This window comes from Schistocerca cancellata, chromosome 7 (assembly GCF_023864275.1).
Source record: "Schistocerca cancellata isolate TAMUIC-IGC-003103 chromosome 7, iqSchCanc2.1, whole genome shotgun sequence".
NCBI classification, from domain to species: domain Eukaryota; kingdom Metazoa; phylum Arthropoda; class Insecta; order Orthoptera; family Acrididae; genus Schistocerca; species Schistocerca cancellata.
The window spans coordinates 493,128,492-493,155,822 of NC_064632.1; the positions used below are offsets into that span (position 1 = coordinate 493,128,492).

The 27,331-nt window shown below is 43.7% G+C and overlaps 1 protein-coding gene across 1 annotated transcript in view; it reads left to right on the forward strand.

Annotated features, from left to right (window-relative positions):
* LOC126092840 (carboxylesterase 5A-like) overlaps positions 1 to 27,331 on the forward strand; it is a 159,355-nt gene that overhangs the window by 56,068 nt on the left and 75,956 nt on the right. The window contains exons 5-7 of the mRNA XM_049908570.1: positions 2,274 to 2,459; positions 12,755 to 12,954; positions 26,720 to 26,894. Coding sequence (XP_049764527.1) covers positions 2,274 to 2,459; positions 12,755 to 12,954; positions 26,720 to 26,894 — 561 coding nt within the window. The remainder of the gene's footprint in view (positions 1 to 2,273; positions 2,460 to 12,754; positions 12,955 to 26,719; positions 26,895 to 27,331) is intronic.

Consider the following 27,331-nt stretch of genomic DNA (forward strand, 5'->3'; position numbering starts at 1 on the left):
CACAGGACAGACTACCCTAACACACTACCAATACAGTTAGAGAGCCAATGCAATACTGTTCGAGTTTAGGGGGAATACCAAGTGGGGTGCGGTGTGAATGGGAATTTGGATTTTGGAGGGAGGCGTGCTAAGGCAGACTGAGCAAAGCCACTGTGCTATCGTCTCATAGTGGTTAGCGCATCTGTGCAGCGTGTGGTAGACCCTGGTTCCAATACTGGTCGTGATAGAAATTTTTAATCGGCTCTTCAGTCTGCTTATACAGGGTGGTCCATTGATAGTGACCGGGCCAAATATCTCACGAAATAAGCGTCAAACGAAAACACTACAAAGAACGAAACTTGTCTAGCTTGACGAGGGAAACCAGATGGCGCTGTGGTTGGCACTCTAGATGGCGCTGCCGTAGGTCAAACGGATATCAACTGCATTTTTTAAAATAAGAACCCCCACTTTTAATTACATATTCATGTAGTACCTACGTAAAGAAATATGAATGTTTTAGTTAGAGCTCTTTTTTCGCTTTGTGATAGATGGCTCTGTAATAGTCAGAAACATATGGCTCACAATTTTAGACGAACAGTTGGTAACAGGTAGGCTTTTTAAATTAAAATACAGAACGTAGGTACGTTTGACCATTTTATTTCGGTTGCTCCAGTGTGATACATACACGTTTGTGAACTTATCATTTCCTAGAACGCACGCTGTTACAGCGTGATTACCTGTAAATACCACATTAATGCAATGATGTCCGTCAACATCAATGCATTTGGCACTACGTGTAACGACATTCCTCTCAACAGCGAGTAGTTCGCCTTCCGTAATGTTCGCAAATGCATTAACAATGCGCTGACGCATGTCAGGCATTGTCGGTGGATCACGATAGCAAATATCCTTCAACTTTCCCCACAGAAAGAAATCCAGGGACGTCAGATCCGGTGAACGTGTGGGCCATGGTATGGTGCTTTGACGACCAATCCACCTGTCATGCAATATGCACTTCAGAGCCGCTTCAACCGCATGCGAGCTATGTGCCGGACATCCATCATGTTGGAAGTACATCGCCATTCTGTCATGCAGTGAAACATCTTGTAGTAACATCGGTAGAACATTACGTAGGAAATCAGCATAAATTGCACCATTTAGATTGCCATCGGTAAAATGGGGGCCAATTATCCTTCCTTCCACAATGCCGTTCCGTACATTAACTTGCCAAGGTCGCTGATGTTCCACTTGTCGCAGCCATCGTGGATTTTCCGTTCCCCAATAGTGCATACAGGTATTATGCCGGTTTACGTTACCGCTGTTGGTGAATGACGCTTCGTCGCTAAATAGGACGCGTGCAAAAAATCTGTCATCGTCCCGTAATGCTCAGTGGCAGAACTTGTCACGATGTTGAAAGTCGTCGCAATGCAATTCCTGATCAATGCAATTCCTGGTGCACAGAAATGTGTTACGGGTGCAATCGATGTCGATGTAGCATTCTCAACAGCGACGTTTTTGAGATTCCCGATTCTCGCGCAATTTGTCTGCTACTGACGTGCGGATAAGCCGCGACAGCAGCTAAAACACCTACTTGGGCATTTTCATTTGTTACAAGTCTTGGTTGACTTTTCACATGTGGGTGAACACTTCCCGTTTCCTTAAATAACGTGACTATCCGGCGATCTGTCCGGACACTTGGATAATGTCATCCAGGATACCGAGCTGCATACGTAGCACACGCCCGTTCGGCATTTTGTTCACAATAGCCATACATCAACACGATATCGACCTTTTCCGCAATTGGTAAACGGTCCATTTTAACACGGGTAATGTATAACGAAGCAAATACCGTCCGCACTGGCGGAATGTTACGTGATACCACGTACTTATACGTTTGTGACTATTACAGCGCCATCTATCACAAAGCGAAAAAAGTGGTCCAACTAAAACATCCATATTTCTTTACGTATTACAGGAATATGTAATAAAAATGGGGATTCCTATTTAAAAAAACGCGGTTGATATCCGTTTGACCTATGGCAACGCCATCTAGCGGGCCAACCATATCGCCAACTGGTTTCCCCTTTCAAGCTAGACAGTTTCGTTCTTTGTAGTTTTTTCGTTTGATGCTTATTTCGTGAGATATTTGGCCCGGTTACTATCAATGGACCACCCTGTATACATCATAGGTGTGCCACATGTTGTACAGTTAGTTTATGTTTGAAAACAATCGAGACATAAATGTTTGATTGGCTCTTCACCGATGTGTTAAACCGAAATTCTGGTTGTTCCAGGGTTCCTGTTCCTGGAGACAGAGGATGCTCCAGGCAACCTGGCGCTGTGGGACGTGGTGGAGGCCCTCCGCTGGACGCAGAAGAACGTGGCCGTGTTCGGGGGAGACCCCTCCAGGGTGACGCTGGGCGGCAACAGCGCCGGCGGCGCACTCTCCGAGCTGCTGGCCATCAGCCCAGTGGCAGACGGTCGGTACACAGGACTATTTATTTGCCTACTTATTTTTATTTGCTGCGTAATCCACATAACCATCTGAAAGCCAGTAAATTAAAAAAAGAATAGGAAAATTTTATGGCCAACGTCTAGATACTATGATGGCTCCTATATTCCATTAATTAGACAACTAACATTCGTAACTACGGTAATGAAATATACGGTAGTTACATTTATTTAAAATTTGTGTTTACGTTGTCGTTTGACAACCAAATCATAACTGAATGAATGGAAGTTCTCTTATTGTTTTTTTTTTTTTTTTGCAACTGTTTCTTCTTTTATTTCTTTATTTCAGTTCTGAGTTAAAAGTACCAAACAAAAATAACTGCAAAAAAGCAGAACAGTACAAAACGATGAAGTTAACATATAAACACAATCTTAACGTAAACTAAAAGCGCAATTAGACTAACGCCAGACAGCAGACGGCAGTATGACAATAACATTGGACCAGAATTACAAATTGCACTATACAGCAACAGGATGACATACATAAATATGCTGTTATAAAAAAGACAAAACATTAAGGGCAAACATAATCCATTATACAATAAGTACAACAATAGCTGTAGAAGAGAACTGCAGATAACATCATATAAGAATGTGAGAATTATAGCACACGTATTAACGTGCCTAAAATAAAAGAAAAACACAAAATGACAAATATAATACAACCAACCACAATAGTGCCAGTAGAACAGTGACTTAAATTGCACAAGAGGGCAACAGTGAAAACGTAATGTACAAATAGGAGTCAGTACGAGAATTAAAACTCAAAATTACGCACCTGATGACGAAGCCGGTTTATGCCATTTGAAAATGAAGATCTCGGCTACTGATGAATTAAATTTGGGCCGGCCGTTGTGGTAGAGCGGTTCTAGGCGCTTCAGTTTGGAACCGCCCGACTACTGCGGTCGCAGGTACGAATCCTGCCTCGGGTAAGGATGTGTGTGATGTCCTTAGCTTAGTTAGGTTTAAGTAGTTCTAGGGGACTGATGGCCTCAGACGTTGAGTCCCGTAGTGCTCAGAGACATTTGAGTCATTTTTGAAATTTGGATGCCGGTAGTTATCAAATAGTCTGTGAGCAAGCTATATTTATCAAAACAGTGGAGTGAAACAGGAACACTGGCTGGAAGGGAGTAACCTCTCGCAACCAGTTTCCTGTACAAGTCAGATTGTGCAGTCGTGTTCACGGAACACGCCAATAAGAAGTGGTTACGATCCGCTACTGCCAGTGTGTCTTTATTGCGGCGTCCACACGTGATGATTATCAACGGATGTAGGTGCGCGGGGTAGCACTTGTGCCCCAGCCTCATGCGAATGGTAGAAGTCACATGATGTGTACGAAGTTGCACTCAGGCGAATCATGGTCGAGAATAGATGTTCGGTTGTATGGCTACCAGGTAGCCACTCTTAGAGTGCTGAAACATGCCATTCACAGATCCAAGCGTGATAGCTCTTACTACTTAATCTAAAAGATATAAATTATGCAGTAAACTGATCTTTGTGAAAGACAGTGTGATGAAAGGAAAAATAAAAAAATTGAAAGAGGTACAGTTAAGTTCAAATGGCTCTGAGCACTATGCGACTTAACTTCTGAGGTCATCAGTCGCTTAGAACTTAGAACTAATTAAACCTAACTAACCTAAGGACATCACACACATCCATGCCCGAGGCAGGATTCAAACCTGCGAACGTAGCGGTCACTCGGCTCTAGACTGTAGCGCCTAGAACCGCACGGCAACTCCGGCCGGCTACGGTTCAATCTCCAGTGCAACAGCAACGGGTTGTGGCCTTGGAATTTTCGTCGATTCTACACCCGCAGCCTCTCTCTTACGTTCTACTACTGTTTCCACGCCTATGGGGTCTTGCAGGTGTGGCTGAGTCTCTGAACTTATATGGCCTTTGTTCCACTTAGAGGGCTGTTGTTAGTACTCACTATGAAACAGTAGGCTCAAATGTAACGTTACATCAGAATTTTCTATAGAGTACAAAAGTGTTCGGCAGAGCAAAGTGTTAGCGCACAATGTAGTAAGGATTACATTGTATTGTTTGTTATGTTTTCGAATGCAAACGATGCTAAGGGCAATTAGTTCCGTAAGCCCCATAGAAAAAGCTTTCTTTTATATCAACTTCTTCGCCGTGTTGTATTTACGTTATTGTCACTGAACTTCGCCAAACATATCTTTCTTCTCTTTACTGCCTTTACGCCATGTATGAGCGGTGTCGTCATGTTCACCGTATACGGCAATGTTTGTGGTGGAGGATGGCCGGATACCCTTTCTGTCGCCATTCTCTCAACCCTGAACCCAAACAACCTTCCCCCACCCCCTCCCACCACCGCCACCGCCACCAGCACCACCTCCACTCTCCGTCATGAAATTTTTGTACCCAATCCGTCTGTCTCTAGTGTTATCTTGGGCGAATATGTGTGAGGATTTATCTAAATGTTTGCGTATAGTGTAACTGAAACGGGATATGGGTACCAGGCTTCACCCACGAGGATGTCGAGCTGCTGCACAGGCCAGGCTCGTCAATCCGTAGGCGGATTCGAGCCGGGAACGGCATGCCTTCCCGAATCTCGGAAGCAGTGTGCTAACGGGTTGCGGCTATAGGGGCGAGTAGAACTTGACCAAACATGTAACATGCAGTGTATCATAATATGGTCTTGTAGGTTAGGACTAATTTTCGCCGATACTTTCATACATCTACATCTTCATCACACTGCGCAAGGCACCTAACGCTGTGTAGCGGAGAGTACTTGTACAACTAATTAATTGAGCCCTCCAACCCTGTTCCAATCGCGAAGAGTGCGTGAGAGGAATGACTGTCAGTTAGTCTCAGTATAGGCTCTAATTTCTCGAATTTTCTCCTCGTGGTCATTACGCGATATTTATGATGGAGGAAGTAGTGTGTTGTCCGACCCTTCCCGGAAAGTATTCTCCCGAAATTTCTCGGTGGTGGATAACGCCTCTCCTGTAACGCCTGCCAATGGTGTTTATTGAACATCTTTGTTACGCTAGCGCGCAGGCTAAACGAGCGCATGACGAAATGCGCCGCTCTTCGTTGGATCTTCTCTAACTCTGCTATCAATCGTACCTAGTAAGGATCCCAGTTAGATGAACAATACTCAAGAATCGATCGAACAAGCCGTTTATAAGCCAATTATTTAGTGGATGATTTAAATTTCCTCGAGATTCTTCCTATTATTCTGACTCTGTCATCTGCTTTTCCCACTATTTGTTTTATGTGGTCATTCCACTTAAGGTCGCTCTGGATAGTTACTCCTAGATATTTTGCGGTACATACTGTTTCCAGCGGTTTGTCATCAACAGTGTAGCTGTAAAGCAATGGATTTCTTTTCCTATGTATGCACAGTATGTTACATTTATTTACGTTCAGGGTCAATTGCCAGTGCCTGCACCATTCAATTCTCTGGAGGTCATTCTGTAAATAGTTACTACCTACTGGCGTTACTACATTGTGACAGACAACCGCATGCATCATCTGCGAACAGCCGACACTTTCTACTAGGTCATTTTTATATACTGTAAACAGTAACGGTCCTATCACACTTCCGCGGGGTACTTCGGAAATTACGTTTACATGTGTGTATTTTGTTCCGTTAAGAGCGGCGTATTGCGTTCTGTCTGCAAAGTAGTCTTGAATCCTGTCGAAAAGTACAACGATACTCGATAATCTCGAATTTTTTACACTAAACGGCGCTGAGGGACGGTGTCAAGTGCCTTCCTGAAGTCAAGGAACGCGGCATCAACCCCAAGCGCCGTCGTATACGGCTCTGTGGATCTTACTGTTTGTTATTAACGTATGACACAAATGATCAGTTCCCAGAATCTGACATTCTCCAGATGTGGGAACAGCACGTCTTCCTTGGTCGTTTGAATAGCTTCAGGTGTAAGTGTTGCTGACGATACGGAATAAGTTTCACAATCGTAATATTTCACTAACGTGCACTCCCACTTCGCTTGCATTCATTGTAGGGTGTTTATCCTTGCTTTGCAGACTTGACTCCCTGGGAAGACACATTTCCTTCTATTCTTCCGGTCCAGATGGCACACCAATCAGGTTCCTTTCAGAGTATGCAGATACAATAGCGCCTTTCTTAGCAATCATATACAACCGCTCACTTGACAAGAGGTCTGTTCCTAAAGACTGGAAAGTAACACAGATCACACCAATATTCAATAAAAGAAGCAGGAGTAATCCATTGAATTACAGACCCATATAACTGAGCTCAATTTGCCGTGGGATTTTGGAGCATATACTGTACTCGAACATTATGAATCACCTTGAAGAAAATGACTTATTGATACATAACCAACACGGATTCAGAAAATATCGTTCTTGTACAACACAGCTAGCTCGTTATTCCCATGAAGTAATGAGTGCTGTCGACAAAGGATCTCACATCGATTCCATATTCCTAGATTTCCACAAGCGGCTATTAATCAAATTGAGTGCATATGGAGTATCGTCTCAGTTGTGTGACTGGATTCGTGATTTCCTCTGAAAGAGGTCACAGTTCGTAGTGACAGACGGTAAATCATCGAGTAGAACAGAAGTGATATCTCGTGTTCCGCAAGGTAGTGTCATAGGCCCTCTGCTGTTCCTGGTTTACATAAATGATCTAGGTGATAATCTGAGCAGCCCCCTCAGATTGTTTGCAGATGATGCTGTAATTTAACGTCTAGTAAAATCATCAGACGATCAGTCCCAATTACAAAATGATCTAGAGAGAATATCTGTTTGCTACGAAAAGTGGCAATTGGCACTAAACAACGAAAACTGCGAGGTCATCCGCATGGGTACCAAAAGAAATCCGATAAATTTTGGGTATACTGTAAATCGCACAAATCTAAGGGCTGTCAATTCGACTAAATACCTAGTATTACAATTACGAGCAGGATTGACGGAGGACATCGAAAAAGTGCAAAGAAGGGCAGCCCGTTTCGTGTTATCGCGCAATAGGTGTGGGAATGTCACTGATATGATACGCGAGTTGAGTGGTAGTCACTGAAACAAAGCCGGTTTTCTTTGCGGCGAGATCTATTTACGTAATGTCAATCACGAACTTTCTGATCCGAATGCGAAAACATTTCGTTGACACCCATCTACGTAGGGAGAAATGATCATCATAATAAAATAAGAGAAATCAGAGTTCGACCGGAAAGATTTAGGTGTTCCTTTTTCACACGCGCCATTCGAGAGTGGAATGGTAGAGAAGTAGTATCAAAATGGTTCGATGAACCTTCTGCCAGGCAGTTAAGTGTGAATTGAAGAGTAACCATGTAGATGTAGATGCAGATGTACTAACAATCTGTTTGTGACTACATTTGCAAGATCGTAAATCATATGTCATTATTTGGGTCCCTTTATAGTCCTATGCAGACCTGCTAATGACCGAATGTTCTGTCTAACGGTGTTGAATGATGTGCAGTGAAAATATATGTGTTCTGGAGTAATTTCGTCTTCACAGTCGCAAATGCCTCTCTGCCTGAGCCTGAATCGTGCAAGATGAGTGCGACAAGGAACGTGACCGGTCTAAAGATGCTCCTGGCCCCGACTGGGGTGGGCATGATGGGTTTCCAAGCTTTCCCGTATGTCAAGTCAGCAACAGTAATCTCTTCGGCTTTTATCAGTAATGTCCTATTGACGCTACCAGTTCTCCACCTACTTTTTTTTATGGAATTTGTCGGTGACCTAACACAAGTTCTCTTCTGGGCATTTTCGACAGTTCCTTCTTTTAAACCAGTATGAAGCATGAAACTTCCTGGCAGATTAAAACTGTGTGCCCGACCGAGACTCGAACTCGGGACCTTTGCCTTTCGCGGGCAAGTGCTCTACCATCTGAGCTACCGAAGCACGACTCACGCTCGGTACTCACAGCTTTACTTCTGCCAGTACCTCGTCTCCTACCTTCCAAACTTTACAGAAGCTCTCCTGCGAACCTTGCAGAACTAGCACTCCTGAAAGAAAGGATATTGCGGAGACATGGCTTAGCCACAGCCTGGGGGATGTTTCCAGAGTGAGATTTTCACTCTGCAGCGGAGTTTGGAAGGTAGGAGACGAGGTACTGACAGAAGTAAAGCTGTGAGTACCGGGCGTGAGTCGTGCTTCGATAGCTCAGATGGTAGAGCACTTGCCCGCGAAAGGCAAAGGTCCCGATTTCGAGTCTCGGTCGGGCACACAGTTTTAATCTGCCAGGAAGTTTCATATCAGCGTACACTCCGCTGCAGAGTGAAACTCTCATTCTGGAGTATGAAGCATCTTTGTTCCTAATACTGCTGCCCATCGAGTATATTTCGAAAACCACATATAATAACTCATCTGGATTGACTCAGAGCGCTCCAAGTAGCACACCGCTCAGTCCTCGACGCGCAGCTACTGTATTCTTCTCGCTATATCTCGAGTCGATACACCCAAGCGCTGACCCTGAAACTGACTACTGCCGCGAATAAGGGACTGTGGTATGCTTGCATGGCGGACCTTGGTAGATTAAAACTGGCAGTTCCTGTACTAGTTATTCCATGCATTTTTCGAAGCTTTACATAATGCCGCTGCGTGATCTCTGCGAGTAAGATTTACATCAATATTTATCCCTAGCAATTTCAAGTTCGTCTTCCTAGCTATGGAACTATGGATGTATTTCCTAACTTCAGTCTTGGATTTCTATTTACTGATAATCTTCCTGTAAAAGAATGAGCCGTTCCGGCTTCGTTCATATCGGTTTCCTCCAAAGATCGTTCCTTTTCGGCGCTCGTGATGCGGTCGCGAGGTGGCGCGCACGAGAGAGGTGATGAACCGAGAGAACGTAGGGAGTGAGTGACAGCTAGTAACAGCCGGTGGTTGGTAGTGGGTACAAGAGGTAGCCTTGGCAGTGAATACTGTCGCTATGAACAGGTCCGTTCGGGTCGGCACCGGCTGCATTGGGCGCGTTTTGGGATGTACTGCGTAGTGAAGAAGTTTGGTAGTCGTTAGCCGATGATATATTGTTGGGGATCCTGATTCGTGACACACCTTTCCGATGCTGTTAGACACGGAATTCAACTGACGTAATAAGATTATATCATTTTATTTACGTCATTCGTTGGAGACACATTTTCTGCCCTCCGAGTTGCAAGTGTGATGAACCTGAGACAACTTACTGGTTGTTTCTCAGTCACGAAACTCAGTGCGCAGTTTATCTTGTGGTTCGCCGCTAGGAAACTTGTGCCATTCTGACTGTAGTAATTCGTGTTGACGTCTGATTGTGTCTGTATTGTGGTTTACCATTTAAACCATGGGGCTTACTGTGTATTATTTCTTAATCTTAACGTTTAGTCTGTTTCAGAAACACTGTATCACTGAACACACCGATGCACTGATGTATGTTGGTTCCGCCATATCGTTTTGCGGAGTCTTGAATGTTTGGGTCCATCAAGGACGTGTAATTATTGTAAGGCTAATTTATCATTTTATGTCTTTCCTTGACGAAGTCTTATCCTAGTGTTCTTTGAACGGCTCGCTTAAAATACTCGGTGTTTCAGGGTGATTTGATTACTGCTTGGAGGCAGTGACAATTTGTTTAAAGCGTTTTGATACTAATTTTACGTTGTTTTACCTCTTATTGTTCTAAGTGCACTGCTTTGAGTTGATGATTTATTTTTCAATAGATTCCAAGTGAGGAGAACATTCGAACAATCGCCGACCCAAAAAGCTTAACTTATAATGCTTTGGGTCGACTGATGTAGCGTGAATCACGGAAGAGCCAGTGGTAGGTTTCCTATAAATATTGAAACATACCTTATTAACCAGTTGGAGGGATAAATATAAATATCTTAGCACACCTTGCTGATTGGTGACTTCATGGGTAAAGAGCAATTTAGGTTGAAGACTGTTAAATTCGAGTAACAGGGTATCTGCATCCTCTTCTTGACCTTTAAAAACAATGAGTATGTGATCCACATAGCGTCTACAAAAAAAGAATATGTTAAAATAGTTCTAAGCTGTTACACGGGGGAGGTACCCGTTGTTTAGATTTCTTGTAAATAGATCGGCAAGAAAGCCTGAGAGAGATATCCTCATAGCTATCCCATCGAATTGCTTATAAATTTTATTATCAAATGAAAAATAGTTAAGTGAAATAAGTAACTCCAGAAGGGAGATTATCTCAGCCAGTTGCTTACTTTTGACCGACGGATTATTGAGCAGAGACTTCCGCACGATGCCGATCGCTTCTATAAGGGGAACATTACCATAGAGATTTTTTATATCAAGTGAAAGAAGAATTCAAACGTCAGGAAACGTAAAATTTTGGAGCAGCTCCTATTGAATAACGAAAGTGAGTCAGTAAACATAACTCTATCTTTCAGCACATCGAATAAAAACTTTGAGGCATGATACCCCGGGTTTCCAATTCCGTTTAGTATGACGTGGACAAGGAGGCAGGTTTGTGAATTTTAACTTGTGCACGAAGAACAGGAGTTCTAGGGTTCATCACTTTCAATTTATATAGGTCATTCGGAAGGATTATATATTGACAGTCTTCAAGCTGCGCCTGAAGGACTTTATCATACGCCAATATGGGATAGAATCCTACTGCACGTACGTTATTTTCCGCAAAATAGTTTAATACATTTTCAGTATAATCCTTGCTATAGAGCAACACTTCAATGTTCCCTTTGTCTGCCAGTACCATAGTAGTTTCTCCCTGATTAAGCTTTATGATGATCATTCTAAGGACTTTCTGTTCAGATGAGAGGACAGATTTATTAATTGCATTACGTATAATACTGCTAGCTTTGGCACTAAGTTGAAGTTTCACTTGTGTTTTCGGTGAGGGCTTTATCAACAGCAACATTCAAATCAGCCGAGAAGGAGGCACTGTTTTATCATTCAACACCAGTCGAACTTGATATTTCGGGCCCTTGTGCAGCAGCCTAGTTTTATGACTGTCAGACTTAATGTCAGTGAGGTTCAGAAACGGTTCGGCAAAATACGAGGTGCATTCAAGTTCTAAGGCCTCCGATTTTTTTTTTTTATTAACTACTCACCCGAAATCGATGAAACTGGCGTTACTTCTCGACGTAATCGCCCTGCAGACGTAAACATTTTTCACAACGCTGACACCATGAGTCCATGGCAGCGGCGAAGGCTTCTTTAGGAGTCTGTTTTGACCACTGGAAAATCGCTGAGGCAATAGCAGCACGGCTAGTGAATGTGCGGCCACGGAGAGTGTCTTTCATTGTTATAAAAAGCCAAAAGTCACTAGGAGCCAGGTCAGGTGAGTAGGGAGCATGAGGAATCACTTCAAAGTTGTTATCACGAAGAAACTGTTGCGTAACGTTAGCCCGATGTGCGGGTGCGTTGAATTGGTGAAACAGCACTTGCGCAGCCCTTTCCGGACATTTTTGTTGCAGTGCAGGAAGGAATTTGTTCTTCAAAACATTTTCGTAGGATGCACCTGTTACCGTAGTGCCCTTTGGAACGCAATGGGTAAGAATTACGCCCTCACTGTCCCAGAACATAGACACCATCATTTTTTCAGCACTGGCGGTTACCCGAAATTTTTTTGGTGGCGGTGAATCTGTGTGCTTCCATTGAGCTGACTGGCGCTTCGTTTCTGGATTGAAAAATGGCATCCACGTCTCATCCATTGTCACAACCGACGAGACAAAGTCCCATTCATGCTGTCGTTGCGCGTCAACATTGCTCGGCAACATGCCACACGGGCAGCCGTGTGGTCGTCCGTCAGCATTCGAGGCACCCACCTGGATGACACTTTTCGCATTTTCAAATCGTCATGCAGGATTGTGTGCACAGAACCCACAGAAATGCCAACTCTGGAGGCGATCTGTTCAACAGTCATTCGGCGATCCCCCAAAACAATTCTCTCCACTTTCTCGATCATGTCGTCAGACCGGCTTGTGCGAGCCCGAGGTTGTTTCGGTTTGTTGTCACACGATGTTCTGCCTTCATTAAACTGTTGCACCCACGAACGCACTTTCGACACATCCATAACTCCAGCACTACATGTCACCTTCAACTGCCGATGAATTTCAATTGGTTTCACACCACGCAAATTCAGAAAACGAATGATTGCACACTGTTCAAGTAAGGAAAACGTCGCCATTTTAAGTATTTAAAACAGTTCTCATTCTCGCTGCTGGCGGTAAAATTCCACTATATTTAGTTTGAGAATGCTGGATATACTGTCAACTGCGGAAAACGTAGCCCGAATCAGATATTAACTAAACTCTGACGTCTTTTGCAGGACTGTTCGAACAGGTGATAACGGTGAGCGGCACTGCGCATGCGCCGTGGTCGCTCGTGGCGGGGCACAGGGCGTCGGCGGCGGCGCGGCGCGTCGCGGCGTTCGCGGGCTGCAACTCCTCCGACGCCGCCCCCGCCGTCGTCGCCTGTCTCCGCAACAGGACGCTCAACAACATCACCATAGCCTACCGCCAGCTCTGCGTACGTACACGCTGTCAAATATGAGTGTGTGCGTGAGTATGTATGTATACTGCGTGTATGTGTGTGTGTGTGTGTGTGTGTGTGTGTGTGTGTGTGTGTGTGTAAGCAGTCAAAGTAATTAACACGTGAAAGGCCAAGAAGTTAGTAGTTTGTACACTATTGTCCATTAACACTTCTTATATGAATTTCGGCCGCCGATATCTATGTGAAGGAGATCGTCAAACTATTGGAGTGATAAAATCATTACTACCGACGCCAGAAGTGCGTTCCATTTGTTGGCGGCCTTCGCGTGTTTCTTCTTCTTTTTGAATTTCCAAGCTCTGGCTGATGTTCAGCCGTGTACAGCCGAGATGTTCTTCGTTGATATACTCTGTTCTTTTTTACTTCTATTAACCAAAAATGGTTCAAATGGCTCTCAGCACTATGGGACTTAACATCTGAGGCCATCAGTCCTCTAGAACTTAGAACTAGTTAAGCCTAACTAACCGAAGGACATCACACACATCCATGCCCGAGGCAGGATTCGAACCTGCGACCGTAGCAGTCGCGCGGTTCCGGCCTGGAGCACCTAGAAATGCTCGGCCACCGCGACCGGCTTGTATTAACCGATACGTTACATTTGTAGGCCGGCCGCGGTGGCCGAACTGTTCTAGGCGCTTCATTCTGGAACGGAGCTGCTGCTACGGTCGCAGGTTCGAATCCTGCCTCGCGCATGGATGTGTGTGATGTCCTTAGCTTAGTTAGGTTTATGTAGTTCTAAGTCTAGGGGGGCTGATGACCACAGATGTTAAGTCCCATAGTGCTTAGAACCACTTGAACTATTTTTACGTTTGTACTTTCCTTACAGTGGATAGACTGCAGTCTTTTGCACATCTCATAAAGCGCATTACCTTGGCTTGCAGCTACATTCTTCCATACATTGCAACATGATTTTATGTATATACACCGAAGCGGCGAATGAAAGTTTGTGTCAAGGTCGGGTATCGAACCTGGATCTCCTGCTTACTAGGATGGTGCGTTAGCCACTACTCCACATTAGCAACAGCACGGGTTACCATGGAACGCCTCCGTCCTCAATCCAAATTCTCACTGCCGCCCCAGTCTACTTCAAATTCCCCCTCACAGTATAGTCGAGGCACTCCATGTTCTGAAATAGCACATCAGCATCGAACGTAAATGGGGGATCCAGCCTGAAACCCAGGTACAAGTACTTATACAAATGAAATGACACAATTTCATAGACTTTACTGGTCTTATACTGTGCAAGGAGGAATTTAAAGTAGCAAGGGTCTGCAGTGAGAATTTGGATCGAGGAGGGGGGTACGTCAGGGTAATCCGTGCAGTTGTGTGAATCGCTCTGTCGAGTGTCTTAGTGACTGATACTCCTACATAGTAAGCATGAAACCCTGGTTCGATCCACGGCACTGGTACAAATTTTCACCAGACGCTTCAGTCTGTATAGTTAAAAATCATAACAATATGAGACCGAAAAGTCTCTGAACTCGTCTCCTTTCTATAAGCACCTGCACCTGGGTTTCAGATCGGATCCCCCTTTGCGTTCGATGCTTAGGTGCTATTCCAGAACACAAAGAGCCTTGGAAATTCTGTTTCTGTATAAAGGGAGGTTTAAAGTACACCTTGGCAGAAGTAAGAATTTGGATCGAAGAGGGAATCATGCCTTAGTAATCTGTGCAGTTTTCTGAACCGCTGTTCAAAGGTGACTTAGTGGCTAACGCACTGCCTAAAAAGGTGAAGACGCGGGTTCGATTCCCCGCCTTGGTACAAATTTTCACTCACCGCTTCAGTCTATACATACAATTATACCTCTATAAGACCAGTAAAGTCTGTGAAATCGTGTCGTTTCAATGACTTTAAATTAGGGAGAGTACATTTTCTGGAATTTAGTTCTTGGTTCAAATGTTCAAATGTGTGCGAATATCTAAGGGACCAAACTGCTGGGTTCATCGGTCCCTAGACTTATAAACTACTTAAACTAACTGATGCTAAGAACAACGCACACACCCATGCCCGAAGGAGGACTCGAACCTACTGCGGGAATGGCCGCGTAGTCCGTGACATGCCGCCTCAAACCGCGCAGCCACTCCGCACGGCGTTGTTCTTTGCATTCCTTTCTAATTTTTCGCAGTTTTTTTGTGTGGAGCATCATATAAAGAAATTTATATAATTTACAGTTTGAATCATGTTTATTTTTAGGATACACAAAAAATATTGGGGAGATTGCCACAGATAGAAAAGCAAGTTGAAGTGGCAATCATTAAAACACAGGTGGTTTTCATTTCGGACAGGTCTTTTCACGAAATTTCGAGCATCAATCTTCTGCTCCGAATGCGACAGTATTCTGTTGGTGTCGACATACATAGGGAGAGAAACCGCTGCTCTCACGGAAAGATTTATGAGTTCATTTTTCCATCGCGCTTTTCGAAAGTGCAGAGGTAGTGGAATAGTTTGAAGATGGTTCGATGAACCCTCGCCAGAAACTTAATTGCGAATACTAATTTATTGATGACAATGTAGATCAGTTTTTAATTCCGATATTTATTCCAACAAAACGACTATACACGTTGGTGTGTGGAATGTATGAGGATGGCGATATAGCATCAGACTTCCGCAAAAACATCATCCACACAATTCCGAAGATTGAAAGAGCCGACAAGTGCGAGAATTATCCCACAATCAGTTTGGTAGCACATGCATCCAAGCTGTTTACAAGAATAGTATACAAAAGAATGGAAAAGAGAAGTGAGGACGTGTTAGATGACGATCAGATTAGCTTTAGGAAAGATAAAAACATCAGAGACACAATTCTGACATTGCAGTTGATAGTGGAACAAGGACCAAAAAAATATCAAGACACGTTCATAGAATTTATTGACCTGGAAAAATGGCAGTAGACAGTGTAAAACGGTGCAAGATGTTTGAAATTTTGAGAAAAATGGAGGAAAGCTATAGGAAAAGAGGGTAATATACAATATGTACAAGAGCCAAGAGGGAATAATGCGAGTGGAAGACCAAGTACGAAGTGCTTGCTCGAATTAAAAAGGGTGTAAGACAGGGATGTAGTCTTTCGCTCCTACTGTTCAGTCTATACCCCGAAGAACCAATGACTAAAATAAAGTAAAAGTTCATGGATGCAATTAAAATTCTAGGTGAAATGATATCAATGATAAAATTCAGTAATCACATTGCTAAACTTAGTGAATATAGAAAGACAAATAGGATCTGATGAATGGAATGAACAATCTAATGAGTATAAAATATGGATTGAGAGTAAATAGAAGAAAGACAAAAGTAATGAGAGCAGAAATAAGAACAGTGAGAAACTGAACATAATGACTGGTGAGCACGAAATAGATGAAGTTAAGGAATTCTACTACCTAAGCAGTAAAATACATGACGGACGGAGCAAGGAGGACATAAAAAGCTGGCTAGCACTGACAAAATAGACATTCCTGGCCATGATAAGTCAACTACTATTAAACGTAGACCTTACTTTGAGGAAGAAATTTCTGAAAATATACGTTTGGAGCACAGCATGCCTATGGTAGTGAAAAGTGGACTGTCGGAAAACCGGAAAAGAAGAAAGTCGAGGAACTGGAGATGTGGTGCTACATAAGAATGTTGAAAATTAGGTAGACTGATAAGGTAAGGTATGAGAAGGTTCTTCGCAGAATCGGTGAGGAAAGGAATATATGGAAAACACTAACAAGAAGAAGAAGGTGCAGGATGATAGGACATGTGTTAAGAGGCCAAGGAATAACTTACTTGATGCTAGAGGGAGCTGTAGAGAATTAAAAAAAAAAAGTAGAGGAAGACAGAATTTTGAATACAGCCAGAAAGTAATTGAGGGCGTAGGTTGCAAGCGCTACTCCGAGATGAAAAAGTAGGCACAGGAGCGGAATTCGTGTTGGGCCACATCAAGCAAGTCAGAAGACTCATGGAAGAAAAAGCACTTACTTCAAAATTACATCACTCTGTGTAGTTTTAATGTTGCTGGAATTTTTCTCTTTAATGTTGTAATGTCTACTTTGTTCCTAGTGATATGTTACTATTACTACGTACATATTATGTTCGATAGGAAGAGAAGTTGTTGAAGATTTCTTTTATCATAATATGCCGGCAACGTGGTGTGTGTGTGTGTGTGTGTGTGTGTGTGTGCTTATGTGGAAAAATTCTGACTATTCGTGACGTCGCTAAGTGTTTCAAAGCTGACATTTTGGTGCAAGAAAGTAGCAGAACATCTCAACAAATGATTGCGATGTACCAGCAGCACTACATCGCTAATGATCGGTGATAACATTATCGGATGCTCTGAAGCTCTGTTTACAGCACTTCTACATTGTCATTACGTCGAGTATTTAGATTTGGATAAGCTGTAGAAATATCTGTATGCTGATATGTGTGCCGTATCTGCTGATAATTCCTGTCAGTCACTGAACTGTCTTACAAGTAGCCAGATATTCCTTAGATGCGATACTGTTGGAGATCTGTACAGTCATCGCAATACTAAGACAAACAAATTAGTTGTAATCTGGTAGTCAGGAAGAGGCAGAATAAGGCAAAGATTGTGGATGGGACCGTAATGAGCTACCGCTGGTTACAGTAAAGACATACACTTTATTTGAAGAAATACCTTTTAACACTTATATTAAAAGATTTTACTGCACTGACGGCTGAAGGCCTTACTAAGAAAGAATTCAGAACTTCTTTTTTGTGGCTGACGGCCACAAGCAACTTCAGAATACTCAACAGCTAAAGGCCTGAATTACTAGTGAGGAAGGCAGTTACACATTAACAAATACTAAGACATATTCTTTTTAAACAATGAAAACAGTAACAAGCTATAGTAACTGCTGAAGGCCTTCTTAAGAAAGAATTGCAAATTATTTGTCGGCTGAAGGCGACAGGCAATGCTACACACAATGAACGGCTGAAGGCCTGATTAAGAAAAAATTTCAAAATTATTCGTCGGCTGAAGGGCACAAGCAGTTTCAGAATACACAGAGGCTGAAGGCCTGAATTACAATCAAGGAAGGCAATAACACACACATTATAGCATTAGAGTAAATTTCAAACAATTATGACAACTTGACCGAGTAAGACGGGGTGATCGACAGACAGTGCTCCATGGATCGACCTGAGGGTGGCTACAGCTGTGTAAGTCGTGAGACAGGCAGCCAAGAGTAATGTTCACCTAAGGGGGGCAACTCAAACTGGAGGCGGTTTAAACGCCGACCAACCTTCTTAGCAGATCCACCTACCGCCAGATAACCAGTACAACGATGGAATAATTCAGGCGAGATCGAATTGACAGACAGCACTGCATCTCCAGAATCCGGTGTCTAAAACATCAAAAGACAGAAGGAACCACTATAACCCAGGTAGACAAAGAAAACAACTATCCATACCCCAATGAAGGAAGCTGTCAAATTACACGACATGCTGGACAGCATCGGCAAGACGAGGAAAAGTACACTGCTAATACGCTAATCTCCAGGGCAGTTAACTGGGGTGTTAGCAGCCACAAGGCAGTAAGATACCGCTGGTTGCACTTCAGCAATAATAACAATAAATCCAAATTAACGTCAAGCAGTAGAAAGCGGATTACAGCTTCCGCCTACCTGACAGACTCCACTTGTTGCGGTTGGTCTCACAGATCCTGGGAGCAGCAACACGCAGACAACAGTGAGATCTCAAACAGTGGAGGTTTCGGTACTGGACACGGTTCACTCAACTTCACACGTCCTGGGTTCGGTCGTCGGCTACAGCCTCAATCCGACGCCGCCAGTGGTCCCGGCCTGCCCTCACACTGCAGACCTCCTCGCTGCTCCGTTCGAAGCCCCCACTGCCTCACACACACGACGACCCGGAATACAACCCGTGACAGCAAAGATAGTACCACAGTACTGGCTACCGATAACCGCTGCTGCTGCCACTCGCTGACAAACAATACTAGCAAATTCAGTGGCGCCATTAACACAAGAGAGAAACGAGACGCCACTACCGCTATTACAAGACAACAAGTTATGAACGGCAAAAAAACGAGAGCCGCATACGGCTCATTAGTTACACTTCAAACTCCGTCACCTTTTAATGGTCATTATAATATATTACGATAAACTGCCATTAAAGACCTGCAGTGTTAGCAGCCTATCTTTTACGAGTGCAGTAAGCGATCGGTAGGATAACGGCTACCACGGCTGAGATGTTATAGTTAAGCCGGCCGAAGTGGCCGTGCTGTTCTAGGCGCTGCAGTCTGGAACCGCGAGACCGCTACGGTCGCAGGTTCGAATCCTGCCTCGGGCATGGATGTGTGTGATGTCCTTAGGTTAGGTTTAACTAGTTCTAAGTTCTAGGGGACTAATGACCTCAGAAGTTGAGTCCCATAGTGCTCAGAGCCATTTGAACCTTTTTTTTTTGTTATAGTTAAACATCAAATGACTTTCGGAATCTAAACTGTGGTGTAACATTCTCACTGAAGTAACTTTGGGCTCGACTGCACACAGCCGCAAGTCAAATACGATGGAAGGAATGTCCTGCCAGTTACGATTCGAGCTCCATTTTATGGAAATCGGTCACAGTGATTCTATTGTCAATTTCATATCTAGTAGGACACATACAACCCTCTCAACGGTACTGCAAATGTTTTGAAACATTCTGAAGGAATAAATATGGCTATTGATCATGAAACGATTGTTAGCTATGAAGCAAACCAGTGCTGATATCTCACATATACTAACGGAAGTGGGGGATATGGTTGCCTCATCACCGCAAAAAAGACCAATACGCTGAGGTGACAAAAGTCATGGGACATCTCCTAACGCCGTGTCAGACATCCTTGTGTCCGGGGTCCCCTGCTCGTGGTTTCGCGGTCGCGATCTCGCTTCCGGAGCACGGGTTCCCAGGTTCGATACCCGGCGGCGTCAGAGGTTTTCTCCTGCCTCGAGATGACTGGGTGTTTGTGTTGTCCTAATCATTTCATCATCATTCATGAAAGTGGCGAGATTAGACTGAGCAAAGGTTGGGAATTTGTACGAGCGCTGATAACCGCGCAGTTGAGAGCCCCACAAACCAAACATCATAATCATGCCCATACAGGTCACTGATATAAGAACGTAGGCTTCCACGGCCGGTGTCATAGTGATTAACATTCTTCTGGGTACTATGCGCGTCATTGTTAGTTTTTAGCAATGACGCGGCATAATACCCAGAAGAATTTTAATCACTATCATCATCATCCTTTTGTCCGGCGTAATGCAGCAGCTCGACATGTAATGGACTCAAGAATTCGATGGAAATCCTATGCAGAAATATTGAACCATGCCGCCTCTATAGCTGTTCATAATCGTGAAACTGTTGCCATTGCAGGACGTTGTACACGAACTTAAATCTCGCGTATGTCTCATAAACAGTCGATTTGATTCATGTAGCCCAACCTGGGTGGCCAAATCATTCACTCAAAGTGTTCAGAATGTTTTTCAAAGCAATCGCAGACAATTGTGGCCCGGTGACATTGTAAGTAGGCTGTTTATGTTTTCTTATTGGCAACGTTACGTAGCGCTCTGTGTGAAAATCACTGGCTGTGCTGTGTGCGGTCTGTCGCTAGTTTGCATTGTTGTCTGCCATTGTAGTGTTGGGCAGCTGGATGTGAACAGCGCGTAGCGCTGAGCAGTTGGAGGTGAGCTGCCTGCGGTGGTGGATGTGGGGAGAGAGATGGTTTTGAAATTTGTAAGACTGGATGTCATGAACTGCTATATATATTATGACTTTTGAACACTAGTAAGGTAAATACATTGTTTGTTCTCTATAAAATCTTTCATGTGCTAACTATGACTATTAGTAGTTAGTGCCTTCAGTAGTTTGAATCTTTTATTTAGCTGGCAATAGTGGCGCTCGCTGTATTGTAGTAGTTCGAGTAACGAAGATTTTTGGTGACGTAAGTGATTTGTGAAAGGTATAGGTTAATGTTAGTCAGAGCCATTCTTTTGTAGGGATTTTTGAAAGTCAGATTGCGTTGCGCTAAAAATATTGTGTGTCAGTTTAAGCACAGTCATGTATAAATTTTTCAAAGCGGACGTTTCAACATGAGATCATTGCTTGGGGACATGCAGTCCATGAATGACTGAAGTTGGTCTCCACGTAGCCGAACATATTTCCGTTCAATGATCGCACCAATTGGGCCAGAAGACCCAGTCCATTTGATGTAAAAACAGCCAACATCATTTTGGAGCCACCACCAGCTTGCACAGTGCCATTGTTGACAACTTGGGTCTATGGATTCGTGCGGTCTGCATCATTCTCGAACCCTACCATCACCTCTTAGTAACTGAAATCTGGACTCATCTGATCAGGCCAGGGTTTTCCAGTCGTCTATGGTTCAACCTGTATAGCCACGAGCCCCGGAAAGGCGCTGCAGGCGATGTTGTGCTGTTAGCAAAGGCACTCGCGTAGGTCGTCTACTGACATAGCCCATAAACGCCAGATCTCGCCGCACTGTCCTAACGGATACGTTCGTAGTACGTCCCACATTGAGTTTGGCTTTTATTTCGCGCAGGATACCAGCACTGGAAACAAACCCAGTTGCTCTCGATCGTTAAGTAAACGCTGTCGGCCTCTTTGTTGGCCACGCTGAGAGGTAGCGCCTGAAATCTGGTATTCTCGTCACACTTCTGACACTGTGGACAACAGGATACTGAAATTCATAACTATTTCCAAAATGGGATGTCCCCCCAACTACAACTCTGTGTTCAAATTCTATTTATTCCCGTCGTGCTACCGTAATCATGTCGAACACCTTTGCACAGGAAGCAGCTGAGCACAAATGACAGAGTCACCGATGTACTGCCCGTTTGTACCTTGTGTAGGTGATACTGCAGCCAACTGTATTGTGTATATCTCTATTCCATTGCTTGTCACCTTTGAGTATTGTCTGTTTCACAAAATCGTCTTTTATGAGTCATTTGGCTCCCACATTCTTGTAATGAGTTCAACAATTTAATTATCGCAGTTAATATGCAAATAAAGTTACAATAAGAAATAAACTGTGGTGTCACCGCCAGACACCACACTTGCTAGGTGGTAGCTTTAAATCGGCCGCGGTCCATTAGTACATGTCGGACCCGCGTGTCGCCACAGTCAGTATTTGCAGACCGAGCGCCACCACACGGCAGGTCTAGAGAGACGTACTAGCACTCGCCCCAGTTGTACGACGACTTTGCTAGCGACTACACTGACGACGCCTTTCTCTCATTTGCCGAGAGACAGTTAGAATAGCCTTCAGCTAAGTCCATGACTACGACCTAGCAAGGCGCCATTAACCATATCTGGAGAGAGTCTCACTTGTATTAACAATAGCGATGTACCACAAGGATGAATTAAAGTTAAGTATTAACGCAGCTACGTACTTTTCTTTATAGCATTCATTAAGTATCCTGTTTCAGACATAATCAAGCCTGCGTGTGTTGACGCGTGCCCTTTCGGCTTCCTCTCCTTGTGTCTAGACTGTCTTGTCTAGACACAACATAAACATTAAACTATTAATATAAGGAAATTTTCACGTTTGTTGTAATATCATCAATAGAAACGTAAATCCTGGGTATGATTTGACTGGGTGTAAACATGACAGTAACTGGGAACGTAAGGTAGGAATTAAATGCCTCATGTCACCGTTCGACTACATTAGTTACGGGCAAAACCACGAACGGTAGATGCAAGAGCAGGGCGACGTGTTTATTTCTCCTCGTCGTTTGTATGGCAGTTTGAGGCAAAAAATGGTTCAATTGGCTCTGAGCAGTATGGGACTTAACGTCTGAAGTCATCAGTCCCCTAGAACTTAGAACCACTTAAACGTAACTAACCTAAGGACATCACACACATCCATGCCCGAGGCAGAATTCGAACCTGCGACTGTAGCGGTCTCGCGGTTCCAGACTGTAGCGCCTAGAACCGCTCGGCCACCCGGCCGGCTCAGTTTGAGGCAGTCGGCAGTTTAATTTTTCCTGTTCTACAGCTGTGCACCAACGTCCTGACCATCTTAACTCGTTCCTTCTTTCCACGCTAGCTGAATTAATCCCTCAGATACAGTGTGCTTGGTGGCCAACGCGGTGTCTTGGTCGCGTGCTGTTGACCGTCTCTAAGAGACGGTGTTAAGCACGTAGAGATGTTTAAAGATTTATCTATCAGGTCGCAAGGATTCATAACTTCAATACGGAGCGACAGTGTTTATATCACAAAATGCCAATAAACATGGGAGTCAAACTTCCCGAGTGTGAATCAACAATAATTTGGCATGCCTACGAGGACAAAACTCACTGTTTCTTCTGATGTCTCTGACTGACTGCTCACCAGATCTCCATTGTCCGCTCACTATCTCCTTACTAATCGACTGCCTTACTGTTTGCTCACTGACTGACCGGTTGACTGTGAGCGGCCTGCCTCTGTCACTTCACTTACTGATTATCCTTTGACTACTCCCATTTGGCAGTTTTGTTCATGGGCTCCCAAAGTCTGCCATCCAGGGCGCTGAATTTTCCGTCCTTTTTTTCTTTGCCATTGGTGGGTTCAGTCAGCAATCCCAACAACTAGTTGATCGATGTTGTGTAAATACACCTCACAATCTTCGCGCAGCATGAAACTTCAAGATCTTCCGGAGGCCAGTCTGTGACCCAGGAACTTCCACCTCATTTCAGGTTATTCCTTATTTTGGCAGTTTCCACCTAATAGCAAACTGGTAGAAACTGTATCACATTTTTGTCTACATTTCTGAGTTGTCACGAAAGCAGCCACTTCTTTCTAACGGGAGTGCCTGTGCATTGCTCAAGTATCCTCACATGCTTTTGACTGCTGTCGACCAGTCTTTACCCTCCTAAGCAGGTTAAACACTTCAATGTAGCAGTCAATGTCTGGCTTCGCGGAAAGTCCCACTTACCGACTGCAGTTTAATCATTCCTCGAAAGCCCTTAGCTTAGGGAGGAAAATTCTTACATGCTGCATACTTCGTTAAACATATGTAACGACTGCTTTTCAGCCATGTGAATCTGATTTTTCAGCGATGTAATACACCAGCTGAAGATGCATGTCTACGGAAGTAATAGTGTTCTTTTGTAGAGCAAATAGGTTTATCGTTTTGTGAAGATGTGACTTTTCAATGGAACAAATCACTTGTCAAATGTTAAAATGTGTGTGAAATCTTATGGGACTTAACTGCTAAGGTCATCAGTTCCTAAGCTTACACACTACTTAACATAAATTATCCTAAGGACAAACACACACACCCATGCCCGAGGGAGGACTCGAACCTCCGCCGGGAGCAGCCGCACAGTCCATGACTACAGCGCCTTAGACCGCTCTGCTAATCCAGCGCGGCACAAATCGCTTATTATCTCCAATCATTTCATTAATGGACAATTGTACAACAGCGAACCTACTTAGACTTCTTTATGGCAACCAAACAGGCAGATTAGTACAAAAGAAGGTACCTATCCTTAATGAAGCAGAGCAGGAGACAATGGGGAACGTTATAACCTGGAAAGCAACATGGACATTTCAAACTAATCGGGAATATTATGCACAAACATTTATATGAGTTGCTTCGAAGTGGCTTCTCAGCTCACTCACTAAATCTGCTGAATAATTTGATTTACATTTTTTATATTAGCGTTTATACTACGGATCTTTTTCAGGAAAATGGAAACATTGTACTCCTTTTAACATACATGAGATTCGTAGTTCACACTTCATGGTAGTGAATAGTAAGGAAGATGTAGAAGGATCTTACGTTGAATGGCTAGCCTTGATTCACAATATTTACATTAAGGCGTGACAACGATCCAAAAGAGACACATGAAAACTTGAAAACTGATGTAGCAATAGAACAACTAAAATAATTTAAAATGTTTGGAAAGTAAGAATTTAGGAGATGTTTGAAGCAGCGGAAGCACAAAAGCCGATTAAACAAGATGTTCTTCCTAATAAGATCTCTAAAATATCTGTACAATGAGAACATTTAGAAAGATGTATCTGAAAGTCTACATCGACAGCTTGTTTGGAATTAAAAAGTGGGCTATAAAGAAATGGATAAAACGAAAGTGGTAGCACTTGCAGAGTAAAGCTAATGTAAGCTGTCAAAATAAGTACACATGTAATGCAAGAAACAAATGGTTGGTTTCGACAAGCACTTATCTCAAAAATTTAAATACAAGATTATATGCACAGGAAGTCATAGATGAAGATATTATTATAGGTAGATAAAGGTTTTTGAACTAAATAACACAAGAGTATGCACAGGTACAGTTACTCCTTCATATCTTCACCTTGCTGCGCAGAACCATAAGCTATACAGGGTGGTCCATTGATAGTGATGGAGCCAAATATCTCACGATATAAGCATCAAACGAAAAAACTACAAAGAACGAAACTCGTCTAGCTTGAAGGGGGAAACCAGATGGCGCTATGGTTGGTACGCTAGATGGCGCTGCCATAGCTCAAACGGATATTAACCGCGTTTTTTTAAAAATAGGAACCCCCATTTTTTATTACATATTCGTGCAGTACGTAAAGAAATATGAATGTTTTACTTGGACCACTTTTTTCGCTTTGTGATAGACGGCGCTGTAATAGTCACAAACATATGGCTCACAATTTTAGACGAACAGTTGGTAACAGGTAGATTTTTAAAATTAAAATACAGAAAGTAGTTACGTTTGAACATTGTATTTCGGTTGTTCCAACGTGATACATGTACCTTTGTGAACTTATCATTTCTGAGAACGCATGCTGTTACAGCGTGATTACCTGTAAATACCACATTAATGCAATATTTCTCTTCGTACTACACAAATATGTAATAAATAATGGGGGTTCCCATTTAAGAAAAACCAGTTGATACCCGTTTGACCTATGGCAGCGCCATCTAGCGGGCCACCTATAGCGCCATCTGGTTTCCCCCTTCAAGCTACACAAGTTTCGTTGTTTGTAGTTTTTTCGTTTGACGCTTATTTAGTGAGATATTTGGCCCTGTCACGATCAATGGAGCACCCTGTATAGATTTAATGTAATCGAGGATGGGCTGGAAGAGTCTCTCTCACTGCCAACTTAACTACTGTTGTTTTTAATGTTCTTCAACTTTTAGAACTGCAGTCTGATTTCTATAAACGTTGTAGATGATATTCCCCTATACGTATTTTATGACTTTCACCTTCAGAATTTATGTCCGCAGCTCGTGGTCGTGCGGTAGCGTTCTCGCTTCCCACGCCCGAGTTCCCGGGTTCGATTCCCGGCGGGGTCAGGGATTTTCTCTGCCTCGTGATGACTGGGTGTTGTGTGATGTCCTTAGGTTAGTTAGGTTCAAGTAGTTCTAAGTTCTAGGGGACTGATGACCATAGATGTTAAGTCCCATAGTGCTCAGAGCCATTTCTTCAGAATTTATAAGACTGTGTTCTAGGCAACATTCACAAAAGCTTTCTTTAAATTTACATAAACTATAAAAGTAGATTTGATTTCTCCTGATCTTATATTTTAAGGTAAGTCTTAGGGTGTTTCCTTGCATTTCCTTAAAAGAAGACATTATCGACGTCGGATCTTCGGTGTAAGGCCACAGAAGTAACAGTAATACAGTACGAGAGACCAAACGGGTCACTTACAACTTTTTATTGTGTCCTCTAACAACAACAGTACTTTTAGTCGGCACCTTAATGAGACGAGCCGCACAGCGTGGGGTAAGACGAGCGCGTGGCTTCTTCCTGCACAGGCAGCGGACTCCTCCGAGTGCTCTGCGGCGGCGGCCGCGGTGGTGCAGGGTTCGTGGCTGTCGGTGCCACTGCTGGAGAGGCGACCTGTCGACGCCTGCGAGTCCGGCGCCGGGTACAAGCCGCGGCCCGCGCTGGGCGGCGTCACCAAGCACGACGGCTACTACTTTGCTCGCGGTCAGTGCCCGGCACGCGCAAGTGTTTTGTTTATACATATCCTCATCTTACTGTGGAACTTACACACTGAAGAGCCAAAGAAACTGGTTCACCTGCCTGATACCGTGTAGAGCCCCCGCGAGCACCCAGAAGTGCCACAACACGAAGTGGGTTGCACTCGACTGTCTGAAGAAGTGCTGGAGGCAATTGACACCGTGAATCCTGCAGGGAAATCCGTAAACCTACGAGGAGGTGGCGATCTCTTCTCAACAGCACCTTGCATGGCACCCCAGATACGATTAATAATGTTCATGTCTTGGGAGTTTGGTGGCCAGCGGAAGTGTTTAAACTCACAAGAATGTTCCTGCAGACAGTCTGTAGCAATTGTGGCCCTATGAGCTGCCGCATCGCCCCGATGGAATTGCCCAAGACCGTCGGAACGCACAATAGACATGAAT